This window comes from Papilio machaon, chromosome Z (assembly GCF_912999745.1).
Source record: "Papilio machaon chromosome Z, ilPapMach1.1, whole genome shotgun sequence".
NCBI lineage: Eukaryota > Metazoa > Arthropoda > Insecta > Lepidoptera > Papilionidae > Papilio > Papilio machaon.
This window is the reverse complement of record NC_060016.1, coordinates 6795537-6808529: the sequence shown is the minus strand read 5'-3', so window position 1 is coordinate 6808529 and position 12993 is coordinate 6795537. Positions and strand designations below refer to the sequence as shown.

At 32.1% G+C, this 12993-nt stretch overlaps 1 protein-coding gene across 1 annotated transcript; it reads left to right on the top strand.

The window, feature by feature from the left end:
* The first annotated feature begins 2638 nt into the window (after positions 1-2638).
* Positions 2639-12653, top strand: LOC106717267 (ATP-binding cassette sub-family F member 2). Its single transcript, XM_014511068.2, has 12 exons — positions 2639-2779; positions 2993-3157; positions 3664-3870; positions 6215-6403; positions 6631-6774; positions 7530-7653; positions 7820-8018; positions 9953-10132; positions 10379-10519; positions 10913-11104; positions 11775-11978; positions 12376-12653. Exons 2-12 carry the CDS (start codon positions 3013-3015, stop codon positions 12508-12510), a joined length of 1860 nt encoding a protein of 619 aa, XP_014366554.1. The 5' UTR covers positions 2639-2779; positions 2993-3012; the 3' UTR covers positions 12511-12653.
* Positions 12654-12993: the final 340 nt, after the last annotated feature.

Below are 12993 nucleotides of genomic sequence, written 5' to 3'. Positions count from 1 at the left end.
AAAAAAAAAAACATAAGATGGCTCGAAATTAATGTCTACCAAAGTAAACGGTATATTTAGGTAGTAAATTTAAAGGAATTGTTCGTTGTGTTAATTAAATACAATTAGATTGCTAGACCTGTTTTATGTATGTTGTATTGTAGCATCTGATATTTATGATGTCACCACAAAGTGGGGAGTATGGTAACATATAAAGCGTAAGGGATTTTTTTAGATACAGGTTTATAAGGATATTTTAGTAGGCATATTTAGCTAGATTATATTAAAAGTTGGCTATGTGAGAATGCCTTATAGCAGACGACAATACTAGCGTCGCAGCATGCTTGAATGTTTCCGTACATTTTTTTTTTCAAATTCTCAAATAATAATAAAAGCAATAAATATATTTCACAAGTTTTGTCCATAGATTTATATTTGATAAATTTTCAATCTTTAATAAAACATTTCTGATTATTAGATATATGCGGATTTGTCCACTTGTTAATTAATCAATTTTGCCTTATAATAAAATAAGTATTTTAGGAAGAAAATTTTCAATATTAACATTCAATTCATGTTACAATTTAATGCGTCTACAATATACTAGCCTTAACAATTCGCTGCAATAACATTTCTAAATTATATACTTAATTGTTAACATAGCATATTGGCTGGGTTTTGTGTACAATACATTATTTTGTTGAATTGTGTGTTATCAATTATGTATTAAAAATATTTACGGTTGAACACGTCCGTTATTAAATTATTCCTTTTTATTTATACTTTTACTGTTTATTTTTTTATCTACCAAATGGAGGTCTATGGTCTCTGTCTACCCCACTGCGTTACGGGCGTGAGTTATAATAATCGGCTCGATTTTCTTTATAAATCATAGATAATACGTTATCTGTGGAGTTAACGCTGTCATCGTGAAAAATTATTTTGGCCAATGAGGAAGTTACACCTGCGGTTGTGGATCTTACCATGTCATGTTTAAGAAAAATCTTACATTTGATAATATAAACACATGGTTAATTTGTTAATAACTATACGATATCTATAGACAATAAGCTGTCGCCCGCGACTCCGCGCGATATTAAAATATAACGCAATATGTGTTCTTCCAGATTATGTTCTACTTCTGTGCCAGATTTCATCTAGATCCGTTGATACCTTCAAACATCCATTTCGCATTTATAACATTAGTACGATATGCAAAATTAACATTAATTGACAGTTTCGAGTATTCTTCCTACTTACATTTGGTTTCCTAAGTCCAAGATTGGGAAAATATGTAGCACGATGATTGATCTACATTTTTCAATAAGCTTGATCAGTAGATCTAAAATACTAAGGAATACTAAGATAAAAAACTTTTTTTTATGTGAGTGTTCGGATAATGAAAATACTAATAAGGATCGTTTTTTTTATTGTAATATTTTCTGGCCCGATCGTTTTTCTAAAAGGAAGAGACTAACATGCCATCATTCGTGTGTCCGCTGAATAAAATGATATTAAGAAAATAAAATTGTAGCTTGTGTTACCTGGAGCCACCTTATACCAGATTCCTATCTAAACCCTTAACCATAGACAAACTATAATTTACGCTAAAACTCGTGAAATTTCAAATTATTTCAATCATTTCAAAACACTTATAGGATATTAGATACCCTTTTTTTTAAAAAATATATCTTTATTCACAATTTTCACATAGCAATTAAAAAAGAAGTCAAATTTTTTAAAAACCTCCAACTACGAAATGGATGATGATTGAAACGAGGTATGTATGAAATAACTAGCTATCGCCCGCAACTCTTAAAAAGTAGCCTATGTGTTCAAAACTATGTTCTGCTTCTATGCCAAATTTCATTAAGACCCGTTGAGCCGCTACGGAGGTACCTTCTAACATCCGTCCATCCAGCTAAACTTTCGCATTTATAATATTGGATTTAAATCCTAAACAATTACTACAAGTACATATATAATTATTAAACTGCTTACGATTTGCGTTTTTTAACACGGAAGAATTTCCTAATGTGAGGTAATTTTTGCTCGCTGCTCGCTGGTAGCCCTAAGAATTCGTAGACGCGCTCTCCAGGAAGTACGAAAATTTCATAACGGACATAGACGTAAAAAAAAACAAAAAAAGCATAGACACAGTACAACGGTAGATACTTAATTAAATTATTAACAATGTCAGCGTGACAGCGTCATGTTTTGACCAAAGAAGAAACAGCTTCTGCACTTCTGCACGGGTGAATGTTGCTATTATATGTTAGAAAATACAAAAAATATCACTTTAAAGTAATTTTTAGTTTTATTTACTTTTGGGTGGATGTTTCAATTTAAATAGAAAGCAAACACTGTGAACACTGAGTTTATGAGTTGCAAAATATTTACTTACAGTTTGTCCGTTTGTTTTCAACATGGAAGAATTTCGATAGATGTTAGTAAATTTTAGCTTGATAGCTAAAACTCTTAAACGCGCCCCCAGTCATTTAGTCAAAAAACATTGTCAAACTGTAGGTTTCGTTAAATGTGTCAATTTTTTTTTCATATGGTCACACTGTTTTTTTTTTTTAAAACCAATTACAAGAAAATAATTCCAGAAACCTCATCGCTGATTGGTGAACTCTTTTTGGCAAATGGCAAATGAGCTGTCAGTATTAAACCCGCTGTCATCAGACGCAGGACGTAGGAAGAAGGCCATCTGCTATACACATTCGTTTGGACTTCCCTTTTAGAAAATAGCACGTGTCGGCGCTGTCAACTTGCCTATTATCAGATTAAAATTGAATAGGTATGTATTCTTGTTCCTATACTGCTTTTGTGAATATTAAGACCGTTTTAATTATGTCGGAACGAAGAAAGTGAGACAAGAGAAATAAGTATTTCGTTCTATAGTTTTAATAATGCCTGGTGAATCATTTCAACTCATGGCGATTATAACCGTGATTTTATATATGGAATTTAATTGCATTAATGTACAATATTTTGATTCATATTGTTACAGCCGAGAGATATAACAGCACAATGCCGTCTGATGCAAAGAAACGTGCACAACAAAAGAAAAAAGAGCAGGCTAGTAACCGGAACAAAAAACCCGTGGCAAGAGTGACGGCCGACGAGAATGGATCTACGACAAATGGCTCTGTCGATCGTGAATTGACTGCTGAAGGTATTTTTATTTTCTTTATTGCTTTCACAGTAGTTTTTGTTCGGAATTTTGTTACACAATCCCAAATGTAGTCTGAGAGTTTAAAAACCTTTAAAAATAATGATAAATAACTCAAAAATTAAAGATTTAATATTATTTAGCACTTAAAAAATTGTCTTATAGTCTATTTTTAATCAGTTAAAATCATAAGTTCATAAAATAACACATGGTTACATCCAATAGTTTGAGAAGACACCAAAAGTCAACACAAACTTTTGTGTGTCATTGTTAGTAAAAATTAATATATGAGAGTTATAACTTTTCATTTTAATACTTAATACTCATATTCTTCAATACTTTCAGCATAAATGAAAGTCAAATTAAAAAAAAAAATGATACAAACCTCTTAATGTTTTTGTTATTCCAGCCAATGTCAAAATTAGGTTAAGTAGTTTGATGATAAATTATAAGAAATTATTATTGGTATTTATAATGTTATTGGTATTAATATTTTGATAAAATTTCAGAGGCATTATGTTTGAAGTTAGAAGCAGAGGCTAAAATGAACTCAGAGGCTCGTTCATGTACTGGAAGCCTCGCGGTTCATCCACGCTCTAGGGATATCAAGATTGCAAATTTCTCAATCACATTTTATGGCCACGAACTTCTGCAGGATACACTCTTGGAGCTGAATTGTGGACGAAGATATGGTCTTGTTGGGCTTAATGGTTGTGGTAAGTTAATTTATTTTACCTCAATAATGAAAGAGTCAAATTTATTACATGTAAGTGCGTTCATTTCACTGTGGTTTTATTATAGCGTATCATATAGGGTACAACTTTATATAATAGAAGTAGGGAGATTGAAACAAATTAGATTTCTGAAACTAATTTCTCAGCAAATACTTCAATCATTATCATCAGTAGACAACTATTACTACTGCACCATAAACTATTCTAGTCATTGTTATGTAATTGTGTTGAAAGAAGAGGAAGGGAGACAAGAAATAAAAGAGACGAAGATGGTAGTTGGTACTGATTGTAGATGTAGAGATTTTAATAATTCTAGCATCTATTTATGTATATGTATATCTAGTTATGTGGAACGGATAAGGATTCTGTTATCAACTCCATAACTAGTATTAGAACTGAGAATCTTTAGATAGCAGATGGGGGTCAAAGAGTTTCTTAAATGGGTGATATTTGTAATATTACTTAAATAATAGGTAATATATAAGAAGAATTCTTTGTTTGTGTAGCAATGGACGCGTAATTTATAATTTTGTTTTAATACATAACTAACTAGTTAGACAGGACAATGTATCCCTAACTAAACAGAGATACATTGTCCTGTCTTAAATGTTTTTATTGTTCCACTCACTTTTTAATTTCATAAGACAATTTGCCTGACATTTATAAACGCAACAAATAGAGAATTCGCGAAATTGTTCCATCCATTAACACATGATGCGATGACGAAGGATATAGAAAATAGAAATTAATTAGATTATAAATTAAATTAAAGTATATTGAAGTGCCTTATATGTACTTGTATGATCATAGCATATTAAACATGGAAAAATATAGGTCTGAAGTAAGTAGTTGAATGTGGACAAATTGTATTCTTCTTAATTCAGTCTTATATTTTGTATTTGCAGTATATTAGCGAATTATTACTTTATTTCTGATTGTACTAACTTATAAATTAACCATTTATATGCCCTACTGTTTATAAATTTGTTGTGTTTATTTGCTGAGTATTAAAATGGCCAAATTTGATCTTTGTTTGAGAAATTGTTAATTTTTAATTTTTATTGTATACCATTGAAGCGTTTGAAGCCTTGAAGCGTATTTGTTATGTATTTATATCATTACAATTCTTGTAAAAAGTATAATTCATCAATATAGTATTGTATCATTAGTTTTATGCATATAAATATTATTTACTAGATGTCGCCCCCGTTTTCGTCTTTGTGTAATTAAAAAGTCTCAAATTTCATCCATATACTGGAGTTACATGGTAACAAATATATGCAAACTTTTGCATTTAATTTGACAATTTATGATGCAATACTAATTTTCTTATTCTTTTTCTTAAATGTTCTTCTGCCAACCTCCTTTCCATGTTTTTGAAATTTATTTTATTGTATTTCTACCTAGAATTATTTTTGTTGCGATGTTCTGCTATGTTATCCATCATATTCTTCAGTCAATGTTCGTTATATAGAAATCATCGTATTTCCAATTCAATCTTCCAGTTTTTCTGGTCCATTTCACTTTACAATTGTCATTGACGTCAACTGAAACTAGAATCACTTTTAATATCAATATGTAGTCAATTTATTCAATAAGTTACAAATGATAGACAAAGTGTGAATAAAACATTTTCGTACGTTGGTCTTCAAATTAAAATTTATAAGAGGGTTGAATGTAACCCTGAGATGTTTTATATAGTTACTTTTTGATGTGAAACATCTATAGGATCACTTGTAAACCGAATCGTTGGCGTGGCGACGCTTGCCGTGGCGAAGGGTCGCCACGCTATACTGAGGTATACATATATACCGAACCCGGCCTGAATCCACCATAATACGATGCTTTCCGTCCTGTCTCCGGGGACTTTCCACAGGATGAAGGAACCATAAAGGTTCAGCATGTAATTCCGATAATTGAACTGATTGGAACCTCGAACATTTTAAATCGTTGCTTTGCATATATATTAAGCTACCTACTTCAATATCGTGTTTTAGAACTTAAATCAAATTGATGTGAAACATCTATAGGCTCACTAGTAATATTACCTTTTATGCATATAACTTGTACACACACGATGTTTCACATCTGCCAGGCGTCCCATGACGGATCACATTTTTTTATCTTGTAAATGAAAAAGAACTGAGAATAGAAAAAAAATCACAGAGATGATTATGACTTCTTTGTAACTTGTAATTTTTAGGAATAATTCCATAATTCTTTATGGCTTCGTCTAATTGCTGTTTACAAATTAGGCAACTTGTACTATGTTTGTGTTTTACAAATGTCAGATGTTTCTGTCATGGTCAAATGATACTTGTTTCAGGCAAATCATCGCTACTCTCGGTTCTCGGACGTCGCGAAGTGCCGATACCGGATCATATTGATATTTTTCATCTGACGAGAGAAATGCCTGCTTCGGATAAAACTGCTCTGGAATGTGTTATGGAGGTGGACGAGGAAAGAATAAAGCTCGAGAAGTTAGCAGAAGAATTGGCACACTGTGAAGATGATGGTTAGTTGTGTGCTAATATGTCTTTAATTTATAAACTTTACAATGTGTCCATTTAATGCAATGAGCAATTACATTGCCACATATATAGAAATAATTTTAATATTTTGATTTTAGAATTTAAAATTTAAAGAAGTTTAACTATTATTAAAATTATAACTTAATTTAGTAATATTTTAGGATCATCAGTGTTAGTAAATTTTTACTTATTTATTCTTAAATATGTCTAGAATCGCAAGAGCAGCTGATGGATATATACGACAGGCTGGAAGACCTGAGCGCTGACACAGCTGAAGCTCGGGCCGCTAACATCCTACACGGTCTTGGCTTCACTAAAGAAATGCAACAGAAAGCTACTAAGGATTTCTCCGGAGGTATGTGCTAATTTAGCATGGATTTCTCTCCACAGATCATTGCTTTTGAATCAACTGTACTAGCTCCTAAACATTTTATATTTCGGCTTAAATGACCTTGAGTTTGCCTATTTCCAAATCCTGGTATATAAGTGTGGCAAAATTTCATAATAATTAGTTGAGTGATTAAGCTGTAAAGGCATAACAAACAAACTTCTGGAATTGTTAGAGAGTTTAATGTAAATATTTTATAATCAACAATAAGAGTATCAGTGCAGTTGTACAAACATATGAAAACAACCAGTTATACTAAATGTAAACATATACAGATGTGTGAATACAATCAAGTATCAATTGAAAACAATGATGTTAATAGATGTTAAGTAGTTCTGCACACAAACGCGTGTGTAATTTGTACATGTCACGATATCTACATTTATGACTTTGAAGTCCTTTTAAAATAAAACAGATCCTTTTAATATTAAATAATTATTAATTACTTAAAACCATAGCTTATTAATTTTCAGATTCAAATATTACTATATTATATACTAGCTTTTACCCGCGACTCCGTCCGCGCGGAATAAAAAAAAATAGAAAATGGTGTAAAGATTATCCTATGTCCTGTTCCTGGTCCTAAGCTACCTGTCAACCAATTTTCAGTCAAATCGATTCAGCCGTTCTTGAGTTATAAATGGCGTAACTAACACAACTTTCTTTTATATATATAGATGATTAATCTGGTGATATTTTAAAAGATTATATATTTCTAACAGGTTGGCGTATGCGCATTGCATTGGCCCGTGCTTTATATGTGAAACCCCATTTACTTCTGTTGGACGAGCCAACCAATCATCTCGATTTGGATGCCTGCGTATGGCTTGAAGAAGAACTTAAATCGTAAGTGTTGTCACTTATTATTAACACTTTTAAGACTGTACAAAAAACTTTACGATTTAGTTAACTTTCAATGAAATTTAGTATGAGAAATCAACACTGAAGGGATCAAGAAAGGTTTAAAACAATCATATGTAAAAAAGACTGCAGAAAAATAACTTTGTTTCAGATATAAGCGTATTCTGGTTCTAATTTCTCACTCCCAGGACTTTCTGAATGGTGTCTGTACTAATATTGTTCATATGAATAAGCGCCGTCTTAAGTATTATACTGGTAACTATGAAGCATTTGTGCGAACGCGTTTGGAGTTGCTTGAGAACCAAATGAAGCAATACAACTGGGAGCAAGATCAGATAGCTCACATGAAGGTAGGTTCACATGATACAGTTTTTGTTTGAACCTAACCGGTTTCCACTGCAACCAGGGACATAAAGACAGGTTTTGGCAATATGTCAACCTATGGTTATGAATTGACCGTTTGTGACAAACTGAAAAATTATTAATGAAACTAGTAAAAGGAAATAACCAACGATAAATATTCTTGTAATAAAGTAATCTTACTAATATTATAAATGCGAAAGTTTAGATGGATGTTTGTTTGAAGGTATATCTTGAACGGATATTATATATATATTTTTTTAATTCCTACATGTTCTACATCTATGCCAAATTTCAGTTGGATCCGCTGTTCTGGAGATACCTAAAATTAAATATTCAACTATACATCTTTATCTTAATAAGTCTTCATTTATAATCCTTACTAATATTATAAATGCGAAAGTAACTCTGTCTGTCTGTCTGTCTGTCTGTCTGTCTCGCTTTCACGCAAAAACTACTGAACCGATTTAAATTAAATTTTGTACACAGATAGTCTAGAGCCTGAGGATGGACATAGGCTACATTTTAACGCGAAAAAGGGGTTGTAAGGGGTTGAAAGTGGGGGTGAAAGTTTGTATGGAATTATCGTCATTTTTACAGGTAGAAGGTTGAAACTTATTTTTAAGGCTAATTTGATAAAGATAAATATGAAATTAAATTTTTGGAAAAATTTTACCCCCAAGGGTGCTAAATAACAATAGGGGATGAAATTTTGTTTGGCAATATATTTGGTTTTGGTGAATGTTTTGTTAAATATGCTTTGCTGTAACCCTTACCAATATTTAGTCTAGAGCCTGAGGAAAGACGTAGGCTACATTTTAACGCGAAAAAGGGGTTTGAAGGGGTTGAAAGTGGGGGTGAAAGTTTGTATGGAATTATCGTCTTTTTTTACAGTTAGAAGCTTGAAACTTATTTTTGAGGCTGCTAATTTGATATAAAGAAATTAATATTCAATATTTGAAAAAAGTTTACTCTTAAGGGTGCTAAATAACAATTAGGGATGAAATTTTGTTTGGGAATATTTTAGATTTTGTTGAATGTTTTGTTCAATATGTTTTGCTGTTACCGTTACAAATATTTAGTTTAGAGCCCGAGAAAGGATAGACTACTTTACAACGCGAAAAAGGGTTTGTAAGGGGTTGAAAGTTAGGGTGGAAATTTGTATGAAAGTATCGTCATTTTTACAGTTAGAAGCTTGAAACTTATTTTTGAGGTTACTAATTCTATATAAATAAATAGGAAATTAAATTTTTGTAAAAATTATGCCCCCAAGAGTGCTAAATAACAATAGGGGATGAAATTTTGTTAGGCAATATGTAAGGTTTTGGTGAATGTTTTGTTTAATATGTTTTGATGTTACCCTTACCAATATTTAGTCTAGAGCCTGAGGAAGGACAAAGCCTTCTTTTTAACGCGAAAAAAGGGTTATAAGAGGCTGAAAGTGAGGGTGGAAATTTGTATGGAAGTATCGTCATTTTTACAGTTAGAAGCTTTAAACTTATTTTTTAGGCTGCTAATTTGATATAAATAAATATGACATTTTAAATTTGTAAAACTTTTACCCTCAAGGTTGCAATGTAACAAAACGGAATAGGGGATGAATGTTTGTATGGGAAGATGTTTATGTGAATATTTTGTAAGTTTTATATTTTTTGGCATTTTTTATAAGTTTAAGTAAAAACCACAACAACAACATAATTCACGACCCGTAACCCAGAGGGGTAGGCAGAGACCCAGGACCTACATTTGGCGCGGTCCGGGCACACCTCTTTCTATGTTCTTCTACATACATCAAAGCATAGCACGTTGGTTAAATAAAATAATTAGCCCAAAAAAAATGCTACCCAAAATAGCATTTCACGCGGACGAAGTCGCGGGCACAGCTAGTAATAATATTAAATTCTTTAAATCGTTTATTTGACAGAACTATATTAGCCGATTTGGTCACGGATCAGCCAAACTCGCTCGTCAGGCTCAGTCTAAAGAGAAGACTCTGGCTAAGATGGTAGCCCAGGGTCTCACAGAGAAAGTAGTGGACGATAAAATACTCAACTTTTATTTCCCATCTTGTGGGAAGGTACCACCACCAGTTATTATGGTGCAGGTAATTATGACACATTGTCTCTATATTGATTCAATTTTTGAGGATAAGCAATAGACAAATTACATAAAGAACGAAATTTTTGGACTAACTGTCTACTAACAGAGTATCCTACAGTTTAATGTTTTTAAGTAGTACATTTAAATGTATATCTGTACGATTGTAATCTTTACAGATCTCGAAAATTGATGTGTTGACTTATTTGATTTGTTATTTTTTTTTGGTTTAAATGTATTATTTTGTTTCTAGAATGTGTCATTCAGATATACCGATAGTGGGCCTTGGATCTACAAGAACTTAGAGTTTGGTATTGATTTAGACACTAGGATTGCTCTAGTCGGTCCTAATGGTGCCGGCAAATCCACTCTATTGAAACTGCTCTATGGAGATGTAAGTATTTCTATACACTCAGTAAACTTGCCCTCGGGTTACAAATAAAAACAAGATAACAGTGGGTTACCACTATCAAAACAACATTACGAATGACAATCTGTCATCACTCCATTCCCTTAAAGAAAAAATAACAGATGAATGATTGAGAACAGTGTTTGGATATTGGAATTTCACGGTAATGTGTTAAATAAGTAGACATTTTAATCCAAGATGGATAACCATCTATTGATAAAAAAACCCCCATAACCCAGAAGGGCAGGCAGAGGTCATGGACAATGCTGATATGTTTCTCTCGCTTCTCCCACAGTCAATGCATACAAGAACTTCATGACTACTATCTAGATTATAATGAAGGCAACAGTAAATCAATTAAATCCTTGTTTTTGACAGTTGGTGCCAAGTACAGGTATGATACGTAAGAATTCTCATTTACGTATCGGGCGTTATCATCAACATTTACATGAACTGTTGGACCTTGACTTATCTCCATTGGATTATATGATGAAGCAGTTCCCCGAAGTGAGGGAACGTGAGGAAATGAGAAAGATCATAGGAAGATATGGTCTTACTGGACGTCAGCAGGTATGTTATTAATAATCTTTAATATGTGATTCATATTATTATAAAAATAATGTATTATGTTATATTATAATCTATATATATATATAAAAGAAAGTCGTGTAAGTTACACTATAACTCAAGATCAGTCAAACTGATTTAGCTGAAAATTGATGGGGAGGTAGGTTAGAACTAGCAGATGAACATAGGAACTTTTTTATCTTGTGTGCATTTTTTTTTAATCCGTGCGGACGGAGTTGCGGTTAAAAGCTAGTATATTATACAATAAAGAAAGTCAGTAATCCTTCTTGTATCACTTTTATAATTTATATGAAGATATAGCTTTACACAGCCACTTAAAAATAATATAACAAAATAAAATAAAAACGTGTTCATACACACAGAGGACAAACAGATATTGATTTGTATCTACATAAATACATTTCATCACATATGTACTTTATTTATAGTCAAACATCTGAACCAATTAAATCGCGGTTGGTTTTATTTATTCAGAATATATATAAAACCTCCTTAGAAATAGAAAAAAAATTACATGACAGCTATTCTACAAAGAGGATCTTCTTTCAGGGGGGGATTCTTTTGACAGGGGGGCGCTATGTTCTGTCATATTTAATTTTACTTATTTTTACCGGTTCAGATAGGATTCTATACATTTGTATTTTTATTATAGATATGTCCGATGCGTCAGCTATCTGATGGGCAACGTTGTCGCGTGGTGTTCGCATGGCTCGCGTGGCAAACACCTCATCTCCTACTACTCGACGAGCCTACCAATCATCTTGATATGGAGACAATTGATGCCCTCGCTGAGGCCATTAATGACTTTGATGGTGGCATGGTACTCGTTAGCCACGACTTCAGGCTCATTAATCAGGTTATTTAATAGATTTTTCAATCAATCTAGAAAAATGTTGAACTAATGATGTCTTGCCAGTTTTAATATTAAATAGGGAATACATATATAATCTATATTATAAAGGGGAAAGATTTGTTTTGCATTAAATATGCTCCGAAATAACTGAACCTTTTTGAAAAACTCTTTCACTGTTGGGAAAGTAAAATATTCCTGAGTGAAATAAGCTTTATTTGTAACTAGATTTCTTACTAAATCACGGCGATGAAGTCGCAGTTAAATGCTAAAAAGATAAATTATACGGAACTAGATAATTAAGTCTGCTGAATTAATTTACAGTTGACATTATCAGTTTTTTTTTCGTCCCTCTTTTTTGCCAATATTATGGATTTATATAAAACGTATGTTGTATTTTTAGGTCGCTGAAGAGATTTGGATTTGTGAGAATTCAACGGTAACAAAATGGAATGGTGGCATTCTCAAATACAAGGACCATCTGAAGTCTAAGATCATGAAAGAAAACGCCGATAACGCAGCGAAGATACGCAAATAATTAGCTAATCACTTAGGGTCACTTTTTTTCCTAAATTTAATTTGCACGACTCGCTTATAAGCACAATTACTAATAAGTGCTTACCATCCACCACATCCCAACTTAACATCAGGTGAAATTATAGTCAAGTGCTTTTTTATTTACCCCTAAATCATTATTTACACATCTTTCAATGAATTAAAGCGGAACACGAAACATATTCCATCTTTATCATAATATTTTATTTATTTAAAAAATATTTTGCTGATATTATGAAATAATACGAGAATTTTGCAACTCAGTTATATTTCATTATTATTCTGGTTTAGTTTCAAGATTTGTTTTGTATTTAAAGTATATCTCAAATGTCAACAACAATCTTGTGCATGAGAACTAATGAACATTTCACATTCACCTTTTTTTTCTAATTTTAGCTTTATTTTATAAGTTAGGGTGCATTAAGTAGTTGGAAAATTTAATGTTTATTGGATATTAAGTTAAAAT